The sequence below is a fragment of the Festucalex cinctus genome, chromosome 3 (genome assembly GCF_051991245.1).
Source record: "Festucalex cinctus isolate MCC-2025b chromosome 3, RoL_Fcin_1.0, whole genome shotgun sequence".
Classification (NCBI taxonomy): domain Eukaryota; kingdom Metazoa; phylum Chordata; class Actinopteri; order Syngnathiformes; family Syngnathidae; genus Festucalex; species Festucalex cinctus.
Genome location: NC_135413.1, coordinates 21503700 through 21527517, shown reverse-complemented (window position 1 = coordinate 21527517; position 23818 = coordinate 21503700). Strand labels below are relative to the sequence as shown.

The 23818-nt window shown below is 39.6% G+C and overlaps 1 protein-coding gene across 2 annotated transcripts in view; it reads left to right on the top strand.

Moving 5' to 3' along the window:
- LOC144016019 (neural-cadherin-like) overlaps window positions 1–23818 on the top strand; it is a 126815-nt gene that overhangs the window by 70156 nt on the left and 32841 nt on the right. For both annotated transcript variants that reach the window (XM_077516627.1, XM_077516628.1), the window contains exons 12-22: window positions 1723–1890; window positions 5855–6104; window positions 8424–8551; window positions 9251–9437; window positions 11398–11541; window positions 12845–13128; window positions 13698–15306; window positions 16674–16767; window positions 18468–18652; window positions 19389–19618; window positions 21412–21689. In XM_077516627.1, the coding sequence (XP_077372753.1) occupies window positions 1723–1890; window positions 5855–6104; window positions 8424–8551; window positions 9251–9437; window positions 11398–11541; window positions 12845–13128; window positions 13698–15306; window positions 16674–16767; window positions 18468–18652; window positions 19389–19618; window positions 21412–21689 (3557 nt within the window). The remainder of the gene's footprint in view (window positions 1–1722; window positions 1891–5854; window positions 6105–8423; window positions 8552–9250; window positions 9438–11397; window positions 11542–12844; window positions 13129–13697; window positions 15307–16673; window positions 16768–18467; window positions 18653–19388; window positions 19619–21411; window positions 21690–23818) is intronic.

Below are 23818 nucleotides of genomic sequence, written 5' to 3'. Positions count from 1 at the left end.
GAGACAGTCAAGGTATGTACTTTCACACATTGTTGAGAGGAAGAATGGAAAAAGATAGCAAAGGTTACATTGAGCAGAGCTTTCATGGATATGTTCTGCTTCTAATCTGACACGTTTGACACACATTTAATTTTAAGACTTTGTTAGCCGTGTGACAATCGGAAGTCAGCCATTCATATGCTTTTAAAAGCAACAGCTGCTGTGTCCACAATGGATATGACGGATAACAATAATTTTTCTTTAGTTTCACAAAATAATTGTGTTAGCTGAAGAATACAAATTGAATTTCCACTGTAAGAGAAAATGTAATTTTGATGTGAGAATCCTTTATATCAGACTACAATAATCTAGTAATACAATAATAGAAGTGCTGGGACCTCATTTGCATTGAGAACATGCTGCAGCTGATGTTTTGACATATTCAGAGTTAACAATTTATTTATCTTATGAGACATGCCTTCATTTTCTGTGGAAAAAAAAAAGAACACCTCACAGGGGACTGAATGGTTGTTACCCTAGTTGTACACTAGTTTTATTCTTGTGTGCAACGTTGATGTCACATGTTAAGGAGAAAGATAACCAAACACTCCAATGAGGTGTTTAGCTAATTTGGAGATGCAATTGGATGAATAGGTGATTAGAATGAGCCAAGTAGTTCAATTATAGAATAATAACGGCAATAAAAGTGCAACTTGAGTTACAGCTTAATCAGCTTTTGGACAGCTCACATTATTGCTTTTGTTGTTACTGTGCCTAATTAAGTGCATTTAAATCATTTCTTTGCAGTACCTCCTAGATTCTGGTTCAGAAAGAAATTTAAAATGAACTCCAACTCCCATTGAGTCACATTTTGAGTCACATTTGCTGTAAAGTGCACTTTCAGTGTTATATATGTATGCTCATTTAATTTGCTATTTGAGGAATTTAATTATTTATATAATTATGTGTTTTACAAATAAGACTCATTATTAGCTCATTCACTCCCAGCCATTTTCACAGAAGCAATCCCGTTCGCTCCCGGCTGTTTTACTGGATTTTGACTGATTTTGCATGGTCCACAGAATATTGTGTTCTATTGCTATAGAAGCATGGAACCTATCAAAAGAAAGATTAAAGTCTCCTCTTTCATCAGGAAAAAAAGTATGTTTCTATCTGATTCCGTTTTGCAGCAATTCGCATTAGAAGAGAGCTAAGTTTCATCAATTTTCACAAATCTATTCAAAATTGTAAGTAATTGAGCTTTTTTTCTACATGGCCCTGGTTGATCTCCTTTGCTCTGCTGCCGCCTTCTGGCCGTTTGTGTAACAACTACCATTTCTGCAACCGTTCTTTGCAGTTGAGAGGCTGCATCAAAGCCTTCTGTATGCTCTAGCGTAAAAAAAAAAAAAAAAAAAACGTATAAATACGTCTTTGGTACACTTAGAACATTAAAAAAAACGTATTTACACGTTATTGGGAGTAAATGAGTTAATCAAACTCTTCATGTAAGTTGTTAATAATGTTGTTGAGTAACCATTTTGGTACAACACGACAAAAATAACAACTTTGGGCCAACAGCCATGACTGTATTATACACACAGACATTAAAACCAAAAAACAACTGGGAATATCACATGCTTGCAAATATATATTCAGTCATCCAAAGTATCAATCAGTCAGCTCCCTATATTTCTTTTGCCTTTACTGACATTGATCTTTATCTTGTGCCACTGTTGAAATCAGAGGAGCTACATCACACGGGACATCAGCGCAACTGATGGAGGGAACAAGAGCACCTCAGTGGAGCTGGCCGTCACCATTACCAACGTAAAGAATCAACCTCCACAGTGGGAAGAGGAGAGCTACAGTGTCATCATCCCTGAAAACACAGCCAGAGACACACCGATAGTGGTAATAGAGCCTTTTTTATTCTATGGGAAACAATCCATTGACAATAAGTGACTACACTTGAATGCATTGTTGTTGTTCTGTGTCACCCTCAATCATTCAGAAAAGAAAGAAAGAAAGAAAGAAAGAAAGAAAGAAAGAAAGAAAGAAAGAAAGAAAGAAAGAAAAGAAAAGAAACAGCACCCGACAGTCCGTTTCGAATGTCTTACATCATCCTCTATGAAAAATGGAGTAGCCTGCTAATTAGAAACCAATGGACAAAGAAGACATTTATGTTACCAGTCCAGCCTTGGTGGAGGTCACGATCTCCCGAGTGCCTTTGTACTCTGAGTAAAGGCAAATTATTTGATGACTCTTTTACAGTAAACTGATTTAAAATTAACTGGATAGTCATTGGTGGTGGTTTAGTTTACTCACCCTGTCACTGACTGATGACCTGTCCAGTCCACATCAATAGTCAAATAGTCAACCCTGAAAGTATACTGAGGCACCCTAAAATGAATAAACAGCATACAAATAGATGGATTATGAAAGCACATGTGATCTAAGATTGTGATCACATAGTGGTAGTAGGTCAATAATTTTGTTTATAATTTTGTTTTGGAAAAGTAAATCTACATCGATTCAGCCGATCTATATCGTAAACAGATTTGTTGATTGATTATTTTGTCTTTTTTTTTTTTTTTTTTTTTTTAATCTGGGGCCACTTGTAAATGTTTCCATAACTCAGATCAAATAAGCATTTCCTGTTTATTTCCTTCAAATGTATGCACCCGAATTAGGGACTCAAGTCATTGCGACTTGGACTCGAGTTGACTGGGGTCAGTGTTCTGATGACTTGTGACTTGACCAGCCCCAAACAAAAAGACTTGAGACTTAACTTGAACTTGGGGAGTTACTTCGGTATTAAGTAGATGCCAAGATTCTGAAAATGTGACGGCACTGCCTTTTCGACAATACCCGTAGTACCATTATCTTGATCAGTGGTATGTATACAATCCATACAGTAGAAGATTGTCAGTAACATCATTACGTGACTTCATTGGTCTTTTCCTTTTGCTGCAGGTAATCACTCCATTAAATAAGGTGACTTTGCTTGAGACTTGAACTAGCCTGTGACACAAATTGACTGACCAAAGACAACTTGACTTGGTATCTGTTTGGGACTTGATGGTTACAACTTGATCCTTATGAGACTTGAAGTGCCGTTTGATTCGATTCCACGTGATTCCTGGGGGTAAACATAATTCCACTTTAATTCTACAATTTCTTGAATTCTACTGGGATCAAAACAGACTCTTATTATGTCAGTCAAGAATCGCACCAATTTCATTGTTCTTTGAGGACCCGTAATCTGATTTAGTGATACACGCAATATGAGTATCACAATATCATCACACAGCAAAGAGTTGATTACTTCTCTGAAAGGATGTCGTTGCTTGGCGCCTGCAGCTGTTCAGCTAACAACTCTGCGTTTGCCCCTCACTATATTTCACGCTGATAAGCTGTCACCAAAATGCTGAAAACAACTAATGCTGCGTTTTGTAGATGCGTTTCTGATGGATGATACGACTCAGTGCAAAATACTCCAGCAAACTCATTGCATTCTTTATGTAATTACATGCCTGTAAAAGTCTACTTTGTTTTACTGTTATTTTATGAACCTTACGTGCAAAATGTTTCGTCTGCATGAGCACTAAATCTGTACATGTTGTTGTCCTTATAGTTCTATTTACAGTTGTAGCTCAAAGTGTGACTACAATCCATTCCATGATGCTGATTGACTTGAACTAAATGGACAAATTGACAAATGGACAAATTGTCAGTCAGCCACAAATGTAGACAAATACATATATCACTTCAAGCCAGTGTTTAGTACAAAGCCGTTAGAGTCTGTGTTTGGTATATTTGGCACATCTCTGGCCTGTTATTCTAAATAAATGGAAAGTGAATAAACTGATTTGAATTGATTTTTGTGGAATTAACGAATTGACCCAACAAAACTTATTGTGTCATTTATATTTAAGACACAGAAGTGATTGCAGTAGGGTGGCATGGCTCAGTGGTAGAGTGGTCATCTCCAAACCCAGTGGTTGTGGGTTTGATCTCTGCCCCTTGTGATGTTGACATATCCTTGAGCAAGATACTGAAACCTCCCCATGACTCTTGATGCTTTTTAAAGTTTTCTCTTAACTCATTTGCTCCGAATAACGTGTAAATACATCTTTTTTAATGTTTTAAGTGTCCCAAAGACGTATTTATACGTTTTTTTGTCCTTGTTTTAATGCTAGAGCATACAGAAGGCTTTGATGCAGCCTCTCAACTGCAAAGAACGGTTGCAGAAATGGTAGTTATTACACAAACGGCCAGCAGGTAGCAGCAGAGCAAAGGAGATCAACCAGGGCCATGTAGAAAAAAAGCTCAATTACTTACAATTTTAAATAGATTTGTGAACACTGATGAAACTTAGCTCTCTTCTAATGCTAATTGCTGCAAAACGGAAACAGATAGAAACATACTTTTTCTTCCTGATGAAAGAAGAGACTTTAATCTTTCTTTTGATAGGTGCTTGCTTTTATAGCAATAGAACATAATATTATGTGGGCCTTGCAAAATCAGTCAAAATCCAGTAAAACATCCGGGAGCGATCGGGATTGCTTCTGTGAAAATGGCTGGGAGTGAATGAGTTAATGTGTATAGACATGTATGTATAATGTGTATATATTGCCAATGTACGTTTTTTAGTAATGTTACTTTTTCTTTCTCTGCTTTGCTACTGAATGTTAACTGTTGGTAGGGTATACAAAGACCAAGGCCATTTTCGTAAATGGAACAAAACAGTGTTAAATAAATTCTACATAATGACGATTGGGTAAATTAAATCTGACGTCATTTTAAATTAAAAATAATGATGATGTGTAGATTCAACATAACACCGTAAATTCAACACAACTACATATATGATGTAGTAGTAAATTTTTAAACATTTATTTTATTGTTATTAATTATACCTTCAAGGTGCTCTCCTGAAAATGTAAATTCTAATTAGTGTCATTGATAATGAAAAAACGTGGTTTTTTTTTTTTTTTTTATTGTTTTTTTGTTTTTTCCTTTGATGTGAACAAAAATTTGATAATTGTAGGATGGCAGTGTTGAGTCAACTCAGTTCACAACAAGCAACAGTTTGGCAGTGAAAAATTCTTCAGAGCAGAGGCCCCAAGTTGTTTAATGCAACTCCTCATTGTCGCTTACTGTCAAACTAAACGTAAAACTTTATACGTAATTTTCCTTCGAAGTCTGATAGCTTAATGTTTTTACTTAATGGGAACCACCATAGATGGGCTAATAAATGACATCATGTTGCAGTGTGTTAATGCTTTCAGCAGTGGAAATTTGAATAGAAACAGTGCAAGCAACACATGTAGACAAACAGCAGAGCAATGCTAACAGATTCTTTATCCTCTGCAAAAACAAAACAAAACAAAACTAATATTTCTGCAGTTTACTGGATTACTTATATTAGTTCGAGTCGTCTTTGTATCTGTCTGCATGACTGTATGAAACTGCCCCCTGGTGGCCAGGTTACGCAGCAGAAAATGCTACAATGAATTAATCATGCTGCATAAACTGTTTAAACATTTACATGCTATTTGATTATGTTATTACTGGATGTTTTTATATAGTATAAATAATGAGTGCTATTTTCCTCATTAAAAAACACATTTCAGTCAGGTTGGAACAAATTAGTTTAAAGTAAAGTAACAAGAGCGGTCATGGAACAAATGCACAATTATCTCCAGGTGCCACTATATATTTAACTCCTTTAATTAAAGGATGAAACCAAGGACATGACAACAATACAACATAATACTCCATGTAGGCTATGGGGACGTTTACTATGATTTTCCATCAAGCTCCTGTCATGTTAACATTAAGGCTGACTCTTCTGTCTTTGGACTCTATTCAGACAATCAAGGCAACTTCTCAGCTTGGTGACCCAAGGGTGACCTACAATCTGGAAGATGGAATGGTCCCGGAAACGAACATGCCAGTTCGTTTCTACCTTTCCCCCAATCGGGAAGATGGCTCTGCCTCCATTCTGGTTTCTGAGCCTCTCGACTATGAAACTACCCCTTTTTTCTCTCTTCGAGTGCGGGCACAGAATGTGGCTGCAGTGCCGCTTGCAGCTTTCACCACAGTTTATGTGAATATCACAGGTATGGCCGTTTGCTTCTAATGTAGCTATAACATACTGTAGATTCATTCACATTTTTTCTAGGCATTCACCAAGGACCTGTACCTTTAAGAGAGGCGAGGGTGTTATCTGCGGTCAAAGGGAGTGGATAATACTGAACACATGAAAGGGAATTTGCTGCATCAAATCAGTTTTAGGGAGAGTACCGTATTTTCCGCAATATAAGGCACACCGCATTATAAGGTGCACCTTCAATGAATGACATATTTTAAAACTTTTTCCATATATAAGGCGCTACAGTAGAGGCTGGGGTTACGTTATGCATCCATTAGATGGTGCTGCGCTAAAGGGAATGTCAACAAAACAGTCAGATAGGTCAGTCAAACTTTATTAATAGATTACAAACCACATTTCTGACAACTCCATTTACTCCCAAAATGAATAAACAGCTGTTTTATTATTTTCTCTGAGGTAAAGTATTAGTATTAGCTAGCGATCCAAGATGGCGGGATCTTCTGATAGCGTCTTGACAGCGAGACCTGTTGCGGCTCAATATTGATCCATATATAAGGCGCATGGTCAGCTTTTGAAAAAATTGAAGGCTTTTAGGTGCACGTTTTAGTCGTGAAAAAACGGTATATAGCAGGGCACTGATTTTGGATGTTCCCTTCTCCAACACAGCTGATTCATATGATCAGATCATCAGCGAGTTCTGGCGAAGCCTGATAATGAACCCATTGTGAACAACTAAGCTGTCAATCTGCTAATTAGACGTTTGAGTCATAAATGGTCAAATAAAAAGGCTATTGTAAATATATTTTGGGGCAAAATCCTACATTGAGCAGCTTTATTATAAAGCAGCTAAAGATATATATTTAAACCAAATTAAGTAAAGAAATTAAATTTTTAAATGTTTTAGCAATTAATGTTGTTAGCAGACTACTTATTGCTTAAGAAAAGGCAGCCTTTCTTAAACTGCCAAGGTAACTGCTATAGATTGGAATCTAACAAAAACGAACAAGCCAGGGAAACAATTAAATAAATACTCTCAAGAGCCTTATGTAATGTCACAGAAGACTTCCAGTGGTTTTTGCTTCTTTTTCTGTTTTTTTTTCCTTTCCAGTTCTCATCTTCTTTAATTGGGTGATACAAAGAATCTATTTAAATTGAGCCAATTAACAGAACTTCACCTGGAAGTAGCTATGTTCTGATCTCAGAATAAATGCAGTCTGTACCTACGCAAATCCTTCAATGATGAAACTGCATATTCTTTGATGATTACCTCCTGTCTTCTACACGTGAGCATGGGTGCTTTTTTTTTTCTTCAGGAGAATAGCTGTAGCATTTGCAACAGCACCAGGCTGCAAATTATGTTTTGTTTTTTTTAATTTGCAACTAAATCCCTGATGAAATAACAGTAATCCAGACTAATTTTCTGTTATTTCTCTTTGGATCCATACCTGAAAACCTAAATATAAAGACACCATATATTTTTCAATTCAAGAAGAATGGCAGAAAAAAAATATTGGTGTCACTAACAAATACATCATTATGCACACCATTATAGCCAACAGTTCCACACTTGCTGTCTTTCTGGAACACACGTAAGAGTTAGCAAAATTGTACAAAAAAACCCAATAGTGTTGTTCCGATACCGATACTGGTATCGGCAGAGGTGCCGATACTGCATTAAAACAGTGGTATCGGTATCGGTGACTACTCACAAGTAACATGCCGATACCATTAATTCCAACGCTAATATAGGATTTTGGATGCAGCATCTTGTGTCTTGCTGGTGCACGACATTCACTGGTATGTGACATGTTCACTGCATGCCGATGTAAGATAACATATTGGCCCTTGAATGCTCTGAACCAATGGTAGGACAGCTTTTTCATGTTGAGGAAAAACAACCTTAAGTATCGGTATGGTATCGGTCTCGGCCGATACTGCAAGGCTGGGTATCGGTATTGGTATCGGGAGCCAAAAAACAGTATCGGAACAACACTAAAAAACGTGACTAATTTCATCACCTATTTTATTCAATAGTACAAACAAAGTAAAATCTAAAATATAAATTAACATTTCGCTTTATAATTTCTTTTGTAAGACGAAAGTAACTGAATAACATTTTTACCATGGTAGGCCCCCAGTCCTTGAAATGTTTTATTACTCCTTGAAATGTTTTAGTGTTTAATTTTAATATGCTGTTTACTTTACATGACATGTCGGATATGGAGAAATGTCACATCTGAAAGGCAAACATGATTGCTGGAACTGTAGCACTTAATTACTTTGTGAAAATAAGCTGCAACTACCGTATTGTCACTTCTCTCCCAAGATGTGAATGACAACGTGCCGTTTTTTACATCATCCATCTACGAAGCATCAGTAACGGAGGGAGCCCAAATAGGAACCTCGGTTCTCCAGGTGTCAGCTCATGACAAAGACTTGGGTCATAATGGAGAGGTTTGTACTTGTCTATTACACTATATGCTCATGTTTTGTGGGTAAAAAAAATGTATAAATGAATAACACAAGCTGATGTGGGTAGCAGAAAGAAAAATGTATCTGTAAAGTTAATATGAATCAATCATACGAGTTATTGTGAAGATAAAAATTAAGCAACCTTGAAAGTTTGCTGTGGATCTGATGTCCTCGCTCCTGGCCCGCGAAAGCCAGAGTCCTGCAGGTTTTAGGTGTTCTGTCCTCCAACACAGATGATTTATATATTCAGGTCATCAGCAAATTTTGCAGAAGCCTGATAACGATCCTGATCTTTAGAATCAGCCGTGTTGGATGACAGAAACATGTAAAACCTGCAGGACTCCGGCACTTGAGGACCAGGAGTGAGGAAGCCTGATGTGGTTGGTTGACTAGTAAAATGTTGGAGGTGAATGGCAAAGGTTCAGTCTAGATCAGTGGTGTCAAACTCATTTTTGTCATGGGCCACGTCATAGTTTTGGTTTCCCACAGAGGGTCGTTATGACTTTGGACTCATATTATTACAAATACCCAACAAATTGGTGCATAACTAGTTTGGAAATCAGACCCCAAAGAAAAAAGTTCAAATATTTGTTTTATTTAAAAAAAAGAGAAGTGAGTGTTTCATATAGATTTATTTATCAAAATTATTGCGTTAGTCACCTCATTCCTTCCAATCCACAGATCACATACTCTCTGCTGAGCGACAGCAGTGGTGACCACCTTTTGTTCCGAATCGAACCCAAACTTGGGACCATCTACACAGAGGCCATTTTTGACCGTGAGGCCCGCAGTTCCTATTTGCTGGAAGTCCAGTCGGTGGATGGCCAAGAATCTGCTCGGCCTGGCAAGAACAAACAACCAAACTCGGGTAATTAACGCCATTTCCTGTCCGGCTCTGCCTGATCTGACTTTTATGGGAATTTGCCATAACCAATATGGCATCCATGTACCCAAGCTGTGTATCTAGTTTTGTCTTGATATTTCACCTACAAGTAGTGGAGCCTGGGTTTCATGGACATGAACAGGTATGGTAGATTTATAGACAAATTTTTCTACAACGAAATTACAGACTAAAGTGCAGAATAGACTCGTCTCTCTTGTCAACTGTGACCCGGCTCGGTGAACAAAGAAAAAGGCTGGGTGTGACGTTTATGCCAACCAGCTTCACTCCTTTCACAATGGAATGAGCATCATCTACAAATTCTAATTTCTTCAGCATGTAATCCCCCCCACACACAGACACACACCAACACACACACAAATATAAGTTCATTGAGTCAGTGGAAATATAAATTGTATGGTTTTCAGATTATGTAGTAAATGAAGTTGTAAGTTGTAAAGAAAAAAAACAGTTCTTTATATTAATATTTTAGAAACAGACTATGTTCTTTTTGTTTGCCACTTCTTCACAAACAAGACATTGTTTGGTTGAAGTGGATTGTTCCAAATGCATTTGTGTTACTGAAAATGAAAGGCATTATAAAGATTTTAAAATGTACTCACTATTTTTAAACTCACTGATGTTATTCTGAACATAAATGTACCCAGTTTCATTTATTTGAATCTTGCTTTGATGATTAGTCATAAATCGTCTCACACAAAACAAGACCTTGAGACACGCTTTATCTTTCAGCTTGTGTTTAACTCACTATTATTCAGTATCTGTAATAATAATCATATATTTCAAATTCCGACCCTTATTTACCTCTGAATTAACTGCTTAACCCTTTTGCAAATGCCTTAAGTTCTCTGTACTATGCCTAAAAATTAAAATCCGATGAGCTTTTTCTTAAAAACTGCACTCATTGGCATTCGTTTCATTTACACCCAGGGCCCTGTTAATCTTAATTGGATGTATTCCTCCACCATGACCATGTTGCTTCATGCCACTTGCTGTGAAAACAGCTGAGAATTTTCTCACCTCGCTTCTAATTTCCACCGCTACATTTTCATCTAATATAGTGTGTTTTTGTTTTCAATGCTGTCTGAGTGGCATTTTTTGGGAGTCACAAATCCCCCCCCTGTCGCTAGAGTGACGTGAATATGACGTTTATATTTCGAAATGAGTATTTGCAAATGTTTGTGAAGATGGTATTATGCGTACAGTCTGATGTTTTGAAACGGGAAAGCCTTCTCTCTCTAGGGTTGGCTGGCCTGCTTAGCATTTGCAATCTGCCTTAGCTGTGTCTTAAGCGACGTATCGCCCACATCCAGAAGGGCTCATCTCCTCTGCAAACATTACCTGTCTTTCTCCATCACCCCCGGGGATACGTAAGTGGAGGGGTGGGTGGTGTAAAAACACGTAAAAACAGCCCCGAGTTCCCCAACATCATCACTTTCTCCTGTGCCTTTAAATTAACATGCCATCCATGTGTCTTTGCGAGGAGATTATGTACTCCATTTTGAACAAAATAGTCAACAACATAATGAGGATGGAATGAGCGAGGTACAGATAAGACAAAACCACTTGTCAACTTATAAATATTTAACTTACCCAACAGGGTTTTTTTTTTTTTTTTATCTGGAGTTTTCTCAAGTCATCAAAATAACTGCTATGCTAAAGCCATGCTAAAACAATAATGTCCTAAAAGCAATCGTTTATATACTTTGTGTCAGCTTTCATAATAACTGTGTGCCAGATCTCACTGTCAACAAGTCACATTGTGTCAAGTCAACTGTCACTTCTTCTGTGTGACAATGATTCTTGTACTGTTCTCCCTAAACAAAAGGGAGAAGACTGCACATAAAACATGTCTGTCAAACCCGTGCCTGAATTCGTGTCGTGCCTTTTCTAAATTCTCTTTCGCCATTCTGCCCCTTTGGTACAGACACGGCATATGTTCGTATTTTCATCAGCGACGTCAACGACAACAAGCCGGCCTTTGTTCAGAGACTCTATGAAGTGGCTGTAGATGAGGACGCAGATGTGGGCCTGGCTGTTGTCACTGTCAGTGCTAATGATGAAGATGAAGGTATGCTTGATAAAGCAACTGGGTTAGGAGGAACAAAGAAGGTTTTACTGATGACACTTCTCGCAAATGAAACTCGAAGAAACCGGATAACTGCTGCCATTTTGTTTGCCAATTTATTTTCTAGATGGCACAGCAATTATGTTTGGAGCCTGGTGTGCAAAGTAGTCTTTTTTTTTTTTTTTTTTTAAGAGAGAAAGAAAAGAATACATATACATAAAATACCCCCATGAGCAGACCTATCTAATCCAATCTGGACTCATCTGAAATCACTTTTTGCTGACACCATTTTAGTGCACTGGATTTAGAAGCACTCATGGTTTGGTAATGCACTGATGCACATATGTTCCAAAAAGAGTGACAAGCGCCCACTCAGTGGGTGGGTGGGATTTAAGCAATAAAACAGTTTCTCATCCTCCCTGTAGTAGTAGACTGAGATCCCTTTATCAGACACGTTTAGGTCTGTTAATCAAGTATTTATGGTGAGCGGGTGTGCAGCTTAAACTGAACTGCATCACTACTGATGAATACTTGTGGAATAACCCCAGCCCCCAATAGTAAAGTGTTGCACTTCTATGCTTAATCTATCTTGTTTAAAAATTCCACTCTGGGCTTGACCGCTGTAACCCAGCTAGGTCTCAGTGGGAGACTGGGTGCACTTTGTCAGCCTGGTTTGTGTTAATAGTACAGATTAGAGTATTTACATGGGATTGGAGCTACTTTAACCCAACAGGGTGATTGAAAGCAAATACTGTACATTCCAGGAGATTATTTTATCTCTTCCAATGTCAAGCCCTTTGATTGAATGGACTCCATATAGACTGATGCAGAGGATGAGTTCAGACGTTTACTACAATCAGCCCACCAGTCTGTTAGAGCTTTAAAACAATTCCCTGAAGTGCATTATCTCACTTTTCTTTTCCATGTATTGTTTCCACCTTTTTTCTAGTCTCCTTTTAAACCAGGGATTAAACCTGGGAACAGAAAGTTCGAATTTTATTAAGTAATCAAAACGAGAAATGAATATATGAACAAAAAAATAGTCTGTGCAATAACCTTGAGGTTGCACTCACCTGTTGTTCCATACAAAAAGTATACTACTTAGTCTACATCGTTCAGAGATTATCAAGGTGCCCTATTGACAAATGTGAATAACGGTATTTTAAATGCTATTCCATCTTAATTCATCTTTCCTCTTAAAAATGCCACCACAGTCTATTTTGCTTGCAGTGTGTTAAAACTATTTACCATCCAAATCAGAATGGCCATTTCATATTTTCATGCATTTTTGTAATTCCTGTCACAGGGGCCAATGCCAAGTTACGCTACCAAATAACGTCTGGCAACAAAGGTGGTGTTTTTGACATAGAGCCAGAGGTGGGAACAATTTTCATTGCACAGCCACTGGACTACGAGCAGCAGAAGAGGTACAAACTGCTGGTTCTTGCCTCAGATGGAAAGTGGGAAGATTATGCAGCTGCAGTGGTGACAGTGGTTAATCAGAACGATGAGGCACCGGTGTTCTCCATGAATGAATACTATGGATCAGTCACAGAGGAACTTGATGGGTCTCCGGTCTTTGTGCTACAGGTGAGATACTGCATTTCAAGTGTTGACAGGTTTTACACTACACTCCCAAGAAGAAGGTTCTTGGTTGGGTCAATTTGTTCTTCCTGTGCAGTACATTCAAATGACACAATTGGAATGATCTACTCTAAAGCTGTAAAACGTGTCAAATCCAGGTCCATAAAGTAAAAACCCTGCCACAGTTTGGCTTTAGCTACTGGTGCTTCTATTCAACCAGCAGCTAGAAGAGCTCTCGGTTGAGTAGAATCACCTCTGGCCAAAGCCAGACTATGGCAGGATTCTGACACTCTGGATCTGGATTTGACATCTATTAAAGTTACTAGTGTCGGTCTCTATATGATTAAAATATAATATAGAAGTAATTAACGTACCACCATGACGTAATTCTGGTGGAGTTCTGCATCTTCATCCAATACCAAATGGATAAAAAATGTTTTGGGGACCAAATAGGACGTAATAAGAATAGTAACAAAGTTGTGACGGCCTTTACTTGCAGGGGGCAAAAATAATTTTAATCTGGCCTTGGTAAAAATCAATGAAAATCCATTTTCTCATGTTTTCTATCGCTGCAGGTAACAGCGACTGACCCTGACAAAGACGCAGACCAGGGGGCCATACGATATTCCATCCATGGCCAAGGGGCCGATTCACATTTTATGATCAACGACATTACGGGCGAGATGTATGCCCAGCGCACTATGGACCGAGAAGAGCGTGCTGTCTGGCGCTTTGTTGTCATGGCAACAGACGAGGAGGGCGAGGGACTAACCGGTTTTACGGATGTTATTATCAATGTGTGGGACATCAATGACAATGCACCCGCCTTTTCATGCCTGCCAGATAATTGCCTCAGTAGCATAGTGGAGAACTCGCCTCCTGGAACCTTTGTTGTGGAAATGACAGCAGTAGACCGTGATGATGCTGCTGTAGGCCAGAATGCGATCCTCACCTACCAAATTACGGAAAATGTGCAGAACACTAACAATGAAGACCTATTTACAATGGATTCCAGCACTGGCACGATATCAGTGGCCTCTGACGGACTGGATCGGGAGTTAGTGGACAGTCACCGGCTTGTCGTTGAGGCTTGTGATGGTGGCGGAATGACAAGTACAGCAACTGCCACTATTGTCTTAACAGACATTAATGACCATGTACCAACATTTCAGGAAGAGAAGTGCGGTGCTCGTGTGCCTGAGAACGCTGATGTGGACACTATCATTCTGGAGCTGGGTGCCATTGACCCTGATGCCGGTCCATATGGTCAGCTGACATTTTCTGTGGTAGATGGAGACCCAGAGCAACAATTCTACATGGTTAGCCACAGACTGGATCAGACGGGCGTTCTGAGATTGAAGAGGAAGCTGGACTTTGAGAAGCCAGTGGAGCAAAAGTTTAACTTAACTGTCAAAGTGGAAGACTCTGATTTCTCTAGCCTTATCCATTGTCTGGTTGTAGTTGAGGATGAGAACGATAATGCTCCTGTGTTTGCCCAGAGCTCTCATCTTCTCTCCCCTTTGAGCGAGGATGTAGCTGTAGGAACCACCGTCATCCAAGTGGCAGCCACCGACTCTGACTCAGGTTCGAATGGGGAGATTTTGTACAGTATTCGACCTCAGTCTGACCCATTTGGACATTTTGCAGTGAGCCAATCTGGCATGATTACAGTCGCCAGGCCACTAGACCGAGAGAGCGTGGCCAATTATGAGTTGGTTGTCATAGCGATCGACCAAGGTCTACCAGCCCTGACTGCCAGTGTAATGGTCTACTTGCCACTGCTAGACGTGAATGACAATGGTCCGGAGCTAGATACAGTTTACAGTCCCGTTGTGTGGGAAAACAGTCCGGCACCTCAAGTGGTCATGCTCAACACAAACTCAACACTGCTTCAGATTTTGGATAGAGATTCCCCTGAGCATGGGCCTCCTTTCGCCATCTCCCTGCCTTCAGTCTATTCAGCTGATTTTCACCTTCAGGATCATGGGAATGGCTCCGCCACACTCACAGCCCTGCGAAGGTTTGACAGGGAAAGGCAAAGCAAATTCCTCTTGCCAGTGATTATGACAGACAGCGGCTATCCACCAATGACTGCCACAAGTACACTCACCATAACCATCGGTGACCAGAATGATAACGCCCATCAGGCAGGGGAGAAAGATATCTACGTGTATAGCCACAGGGGTGAGTTGCTGATTTACTCTCATCTCGTCTTCCTTCCGTTTTGTTTTTGTGATTAATTGATTGATAAGGAGAAAAACGAGGGTACAGCTGAAGGCAAAGTTGTTTACTCGTACTTCTCACCAAAAGCGAGGGACGGCGATTCGGCGGCGCGTTTGCATTGTAGTCAATGGAGTTCGCACCACTAAAAAAAGCGAAAGTGCTATCACGTACCTCAAAAAAGGAGAAAATAGTGCCACGGCTGTTTAGTCCCAGGAAAGAAGTGAAAGTAGTTGGCGGTGCTCACTTTTTGTTGACTCGCTAAAGTGCTCCACTTCCTTGTTCACCAAGGGACACGCCTCCTCCGCTCCGGTAAGCACGAAAGCGCGAATGAGCGGCAACCGTTCCATAAACACTCTACCCGGTGAAATGCTCGCGAATGAAGCGTTCCAGTTCGCCTTTTCGGATTTGGTGAGAATGTATCATAAGAAGACATTAAAGAAAATTACGATCGAGCAAAAGAAGGAGATCATTGAAAAACACGAACGAGGTGTGCGTTTGTGTGACTTAGCGTCCCATTACCAGTACGCTAAGTCTACCATTGCTACCATCCTTAAGAACTACCATCACAAAGGTAAATAAAACGACTTTATTATACAGTACAGTTTATTTCTTTAATTACAATACAATAGCACATTTATTATACATAAAATAAGGTATATTTTTGTGTAGTTTTAAGGCTTATTTAGTAGAAAATTTATGTTTATAGGGACCTGGGAACGGATTATTCTCATTTTAATGGTTTCTTATGGGAAATAAATGTTCGGAAGAAGAACTTTTCGCCTTACACACACTTTCTGGGAACCAATTATGTTCGTGAGCTGAGGTATCACTGTAGTTTGTTGTGCCATCTTCAAAAAAACATTTCCTACAAGCGCCACAGTGTATCCTTGCCTTCCTAACTCAAAACTCATTCAAATATTATATCACAATGCAGAGTCATCATCACTGTAGTTGTCCTTTTATTTATTAATACTCTGGCATAAATTGGTTCAGTCAACTTGTTAGTGTTTTATTTGGAAATAAAATACTGTTAATGGGGGAAAAACCAAGAGCTGTGTGACTCATCCAGGCTGCCATTGTTTACTCGGTTACAGTCAGCTACTCTGGCACTGCAGTCTGCTAATAACATAATCCATACTCAGATAGGCCAGCTTCCTGAAGCTCCACACTCTCTGAAGTGGAGCGCTGGGAGCCTATTCTTCCTAGCAGTGCGCTCCACAGTTATGATCATAATAAGTAGACGAGAATGCAAGATAAGGAGATAAGTGTTGGCATCAGCAGAACTCATCCCAAAAGAATGGATGCGTGTGTGTGTTTACCTAAAACAGGAAGGACGGCAAATGCAACACTGGGGAAGGTGTATGCGCTAGATCCTGATGACTGGGACAACAAGACATACACTCTAGAGGCAAGTGCAGCCAGGTAAGAGCTTCGTCTAGAAATCATCACATTTTTCAGGAAAACCCAAATCCCATGTGTAAAGAAGTACTGCTGCTGGTTATTACTGTTGTGTTGATTTGAACCTGTTTTTCTCCGACAAGTGCAAATCGTTTCCATTGGGATAATTTGGCCTGACATATTACTACTAAATGCTTATGCTCATGCTACATTAAACACCTACACACTCTTGTATCAGTTCATTTTGAATGGATATTAATCATGATCATCAACATTGAATACCATTAAATAGTCTTCGACTAACCCTAAGTAATTTGAACCCACGTAGTGTCCATGATATTCAGAGACGTAGCAAGCATATTTGCACAGTGTGACTCCTCCAGAGACTTAAAGCATAATATATTTAATATTCAAACAAATGAAGATCAGATAAGAAATACCAATTCCATATTTGTTTATTCATACACCAATGACAGACGGTTACCATGACAACTATCAAGCTATTGTAGAAGCCTGTGGGGGTAAAGGATTAGCCTTTGTTTTCCCATTTCATCAACGTTGTTTTGTGTATTTTTTTTAAATTGGCTGGACCCACATCCTACTGGAGTAATTCCAAGGAATATATATATATATAAAAAATAAAAATCTACTTGTAAGGATGCCATCTGTCAGATCTCCAAAAGAGCTAATACACAGAACAAAACTAGAGCATGGTGCACGGTAGAGCCCAGATCTGGTGGCGTTTTTGCTAAGCTTTCGCCAGTATTCAAGAGTACTGGAAACATTCATTTGCACACCAGATTCAACTATGACAGAGCACTTTTGCGTACGAAGTGTAATTATAATGCACTTCAGTCAGCTCGACTTTATTCCATTTTAAGTCAGCCGCCACATGTGTAGCCCTGGTAAATGCTGTAGGCGTTAGGCAATAAAAATTAAAATAAAACAGGTGAAAATGTTTAATCAGTTACATTCAAGAACAAACTGGGATAAAAATTAGTCCCAGGAAAATAGTGTGTAGACCTGGGGGGCAGCTGACATCCATCGATTACTATTTACCATCTGTTGTCGGGGAAAGGGAAAGTGCACGGAGGCCGGCGACATGCGCCGATTAATATTTAGCGTCGGTAGGGAGGCCGCAACTGGCTCAAAAAGGGACCGGCCGTTCAGGAAACTCCTGAAATTCCCAATGATCAGTCCGCCCTGGTTACATAAAAAAGACATATAATAGAAATCACTATTTAAAACTGTTCAATGCAGGAAATTGAATTTCAAATCACCACTGCAATGTGTGGCTGAAAAATGAAACTTAACACGGCCTTCTTCGAAAACACACTCTGCACATGATGTCACATCCACCGATGGAGGGTGCGATTTTCGAATGTGAATCCAATCTGGAAACTATTGGCCAGAGGCTTGCAGGAGTTCCCATTGTGAACAGCTCACGACATCTGCAAATTACTATGGAAGATGTTTGAGTCATAATTGGTCAAGTAAAAAGTTATTGTAAAGATATTTCTTTACAAATCTTTTTAAAATTGAGCTGACATTATGATCACAAGCCAGTATTAGTTGATCGGAATCTCAAATCATTACCTCTCCTCCTTGTACAGCACTTTGTATGCAGCGGTGTGTGTGTGTGTGTTTTTAAGTGTTATATAAACAAAGTTAAGTTGAGTTGTAATATGTCATTTTCCTCTGAGCTCTTTTCTCTCAATCAACAGATATTTCAGTGTGAACCAAAGCTCAGGACTGCTGACTATTCGACAGAACACACCAGCAGGGAGTTACTGGATGAGAGTTGGGGTGTCTGATGGTGTGTGGCCTGACGTGATATCTGGGGTTCGAGTTCATGTGAGAGATCTTGAGGAAAAGGCAGTTCTGTCATCTGCCTCTCTACGTTTGACCGGTAATTTATGTCCTGTAGCACTGAGTGAAAAATTCATATCTAGTTTCTTTATATTTTATTCCATTTTGAGGCTCGTCTTGAAAGAGTCAGCAAGATTTGACTACTGTAGTACTTTTCATTTAGTGATTATTAAGACAGTCCAGCTACCGCTAAAATAATATTTGCTGTCAGGCCTTTTTAATTTGATTTCAACATCGAACAAGCTTTGTAAAACATCCATTGAATTGTTTGCTGTTGAAGTGTTAAAAGTGTCTTCACAAATCAGACTGATAAAGGTCAAATTGGCGGTGTCAGGTAGAGTCCTTGACATTTAAAAGCCAATCTGAGACCAGAGTCGAAGGCTATTATGGAAGCCTCTGTGACAAGTCATTATCATTTTGGGAGATTAAAGTTGATATGTTCTCCATATATTATTGGAAGGTGGCCTGAAAGATAGAATTGATTTTGCGATCTAATTGCAATGCACCTTCAGAGTGTCCTACTTCTGACGAGATCACCAGATTTTGTTGATGTAGGGACAAACGCTCATTTCCTTCTAGAATCAAAGCATTTTACTTGATTTGTTGCCAACTTTGACATATGACGTTTAGTCGGATCAATAGTAGGAAATGTTGAACTTCCTCTTGTGCTAATGGAATTGCAAACTCTGGAGGCTTTGATCTACTCTCTAGTTGTCATTGACGAGCCATTCATTCATTCATATCCCATGAACCTTTCTTCTCTTTGTCTCCCAAAGGCATAACCCCAAGAGATTTTATCGACTCCCGTGTCGAGAGGAAGAGTCGGCTGGAGACACTTTGGGACTTCCTGTCTGAGACGCTGTCTGTCAGGCCAGGCAGCATTAACATTTTCAGTATTGCCGACAAGGGGGAGAAAACACTGGACATTCATTTCTATGTGCTGTCTGACACGGGCTACGTGCAGTCAGAGAAGCTGCATGGGGTTATGGCTGCACATAAGAAGAAGGTATTTATCCTGATTTGTATGGTAAATGAAACAAAGTGCTTGAATATCACACAGTACACATGAGGGTTTGAGTGGAAGAGATAAAATGGCATTTTCTTCCCACTTATTTCACACATCTTTGTCTTTGTCTTGCCATTTTATTCTTCAACATGTTTTTTGTCAGTCTTTATGTTTCTCTATCGCATTGCCTTTCCTCAATGGTTGGTCTTGCAATCAATCAATCAATCAATCAATCAATCAATCAATCAGTCAGTCAGTCAGTCAGTCAATCAATCAAACAATCAAACTTTATTTCTATAGCACCTATAACATAGATTCAAATGCAACTCAAAGTGCTGAACAATTGAAACATCCATAATACAATAAAAAGAAAAAGCCATCCCTCCCCCCCATATCCGCGTGATCATACAACATGGCGGGGCACAGAAGAACCCTGTGAGGAAAGGCACCCAAGAGGAGTTCATCCACACTGAGAGGGATGATGGCCAACCACCACAGGCAGGAATGCCATACCAGAGACCGCTGGCCCACAGTGACCCGCTCCAAACAGACTGAAGCGAGCCACAGCTCCCCGGGGCCAAGGGGCCCCCGGGACAACCTTTATTACCATTCCTTAATTACCCTTCCATACATCCATTTTCTTATCCGCTTGCTCCTCACAAGGGTCGCGGGGGTGCTGGAGCCTATTCCAGCTGGCTTCGGGCAGTAGGCGGGTTGCCAGCCAATCGCAGTGTGAATTGCCGAGTGCCTGACGATTCGATTCGTATCACGATTCATAGGTCACGATTCGATTCAATACCAATAAGTCTCGATTCGAATTTATAAGTAGATTGTTTCCATTTTTTACTCAAATTTAGAAAATAATGTTCAGTAAACTTGTACATGTACACTGTAAGATTTGTATCAAAATGTATTATTTATTGATCTGAAACTTCAGTTTTATAACTGAGCCACTGTATTTAACCAACAGGTGGTAATCTATTTCATGTTTAATATAACATTCTTCCATGAATCCTAACCCTCAGTAGACATTTTGTTTAATATTTTTCCATCAAAAATGGATGTTTAAAAATCGATTCGGCTGCCTATTGAATCGAGAAATACGAGCTATAATATCGCGATATATTGCCGAATCAATTTTTTTTAACATCCCTATTAAAACTCATTCACTGCCTTTGACAAGTATACTTGTCAATTGTATTTTTTAGAGCGGTGCTAAATGGGGGCGAATCTGATCATGCTCCACTGTAAATATCAAACTTGGAAACAACTTTACTGATGCCCAACCACCGGTAGATGACATCATTGCCCCATTTTATAGGAAATAAACACAGTTTCAGAGTCCATGGGAGAAATGGCTGTATTTTGGCAAACCTACATTTTTCTGCTGTCAATTATAAAAGAACGGGACGGGACAAAAAGTAGGGAGTCTATTCTGTTATTTGGTAGATTCGGTTTATATATAATTATTGAATGTAATATCACGTGAGTATTGGAAATGTAAAAATTTTCTATAATGACTTGCAGTGAATGAGTTAATTACCCTGTCAGATGTAAACATACCTCACTGCTCGAGTAAACTCTTGTTATATAGATTAGAGGATCTTTTTGTTTTCATGTGAATGTCCTGCAAAAGTCGTGTTTATCTTTATCTTTATCTGTGTTCATTACAGTCAGATTTCACATCACTGTCAAATCTAGAGAGACTAAAACCTTGTATACTCACTGACAATTATTTCATGACCCATTAATGTCTCCTTCGTCTCTCCCTTTCTTCCTTATTTCCTCTGCAGCTGCAGTCACTGTTGTGCGTTAATATAAGCCAGGTGCAGGTAGATGAGTGTGTGCACGCTGACTGTAAGGCATCAGGTGGCTGCACCACGCAGCTGACCATCAGCGATTCGCCGACCCTGGTAGACTCTGAGGCCTTATCCTTAGTTTCAATAAAAGTGGCGACTTCAGCCGTCTGCGGTTGCAACGCCAGGGAAATAACTCACCAAAGCTGCTCTTCCTACTCCAGTAACCCCTGCCATAACGGGGGAACCTGCATTGATGCCCAGAACGGATTCAGGTGAGACCAAAGCCAGTGTAGCGTCTCCTCCCTTGTAGCTCACTTAGAAACACTGACAGTAAGACACCGTGTTGAATGAGGCTAGAATTACTAACACGACAAAAATCTCTTTCACCTGTGCCTTGACCTGACTTTGCTAGAACTGTCAGTTGAATATCAAATAGCCAGATTTTCAAAACACTTTCAGCTCTAAAGTATATATCCAAGTATTTTTCACTTGGGTTGAACATTGAGATACCATTTTTAATACGGCAGTGTTCACTTGTCTCAAGTATAGAATAAATATAGCCTTCGCATCACGGTCATTAACATAAACCGTAAAACTTCACAGAATGACTGCAATTATCAAGTAGCCTTCAAAATGTGCGGTCTCCATGGAAGCTCAAAGGACTCAGCATGCAGTACATTCCATTCTTACACTAATGCCCAGATTAAATAAATATAGGGCAGGGAGATTAATCCAATGTGGGGCCCCTTCTATGCTCACAACTTCTTAAAATCTCTTTTAATTCCATTTACATGAACATACGAGTTTGTCAGTTATATTCTTCAAAGTGATGATGCACACAACCCATTTGTTCGCTTATCTCCCCCCCCCCCCCTACTTTTTTTTTTTTTTTTTAAGTTGGCTGTGTTGTAGCTGCTCAGCTGCATTGATCCCTGCTTATGTGGGAAGAATACAACCCTATATACTCTGCCGTGAATGCAGTAAAGCCAAAAAATGTCATTTTTGCTACTTGTGTGGACATAACATAGCAAGCAGCTGCAGACAGCTGTTGATTAGATAATGTCAGTCGGAGGTGGAAAAATATCACTTCACTTGAGTTACTTTGGTATTGCTCTCATGTGGCTGAGCAGTAAACGAGCGAGAGGTTCTGCTTGGTGTATGCATAACGCTTCACTCTGCATAAGCCATCTATATAGACGAGTATAGATCAGTATTCCTGACATGTGTCGCCCCTCTGCAGAATAAACAGCAATGTGGCCCTAACGGCCTCAATACACACAGCTTTCCTCAGGCGTTGCATGGAAATAGATGAGTGTGACATTATCAGCAAAGCCACCTTGTCTCACATTCCGCCAGAGCAGGAGACAAGGAGAGATCAACCAGTCAATCTCCTCCATCACAATGACTAATTGAGGTGTTTGTCACTAAGGTATACCTCTTCTGAGGTTGAGGTTTTATGATTATATTCATCGTAACCAACACAGTCCTTCAACAAGGAACTGTGACTTCGAGAGAGTTAAAACAAAACAATGTTGTTTCTAACCTTTATTTTTATACTTATAGCATTTTATTCCGCTCGCTTTTTGATGTGCAAAAACCACCACATAATACATCTCATTTACACTGTTCAAATTTCAACTTGCTTTTAAAATTCACACCATCATGGGAATATATTGTCTGATTCCACATTAATTACAGTTTCGCATAATTCAACGTTTAATATTAAATTTTCCCCATTCATCTTCAATGGGACAGACGTTCAACTTTTTCTAAGTCACTTTCCACACCCACTTCCATATGTACAATTTGTCATCATAACTGTCTGATGCTGCTCAGTGGAGTACTTGGAAAAGTGTGTTGTCCAGTGACCAGGAGATCGTGGGTTTGAATCCCACTTCTGACTGTACATTGCAAATGTATCCAAGGTCATTATGCTAAGTGATATACATGCTTACCAACTGACTATCATATCAGAAAATGCATTATAATTTCACTGAAATGATTGAATGCATGTGTCAGCATTCAGGATCAATTACAGCTGTTTGTTATATGACAATTTTCAATAAAAATACGCCAACAGGTAAAACGCAACCCAGGCCCGGTTGGAACAAATTTTCTGAAATAGTCACCCATCCATCCATCCATCCATCCATCCATCAATCCATCCATCCATCCATCCATCCATCCATTTTCTTGACCGCTTACTCCTCACAAGGGTCGCTGGCGTGCTGGAGCCTATCTCAGCTGGCTCTGGGCAGTAGGCCAGTCCACCCTGGACTGGTTGCCAGCTAATCGCACGGCACACAGAGACAAACAACCATCCACACTCACAAGCACACCTAGGGACAATTCGGAGCGCCCAATTAACATGCCATGCATGTCTTTGGAATGTGAGAGGAGA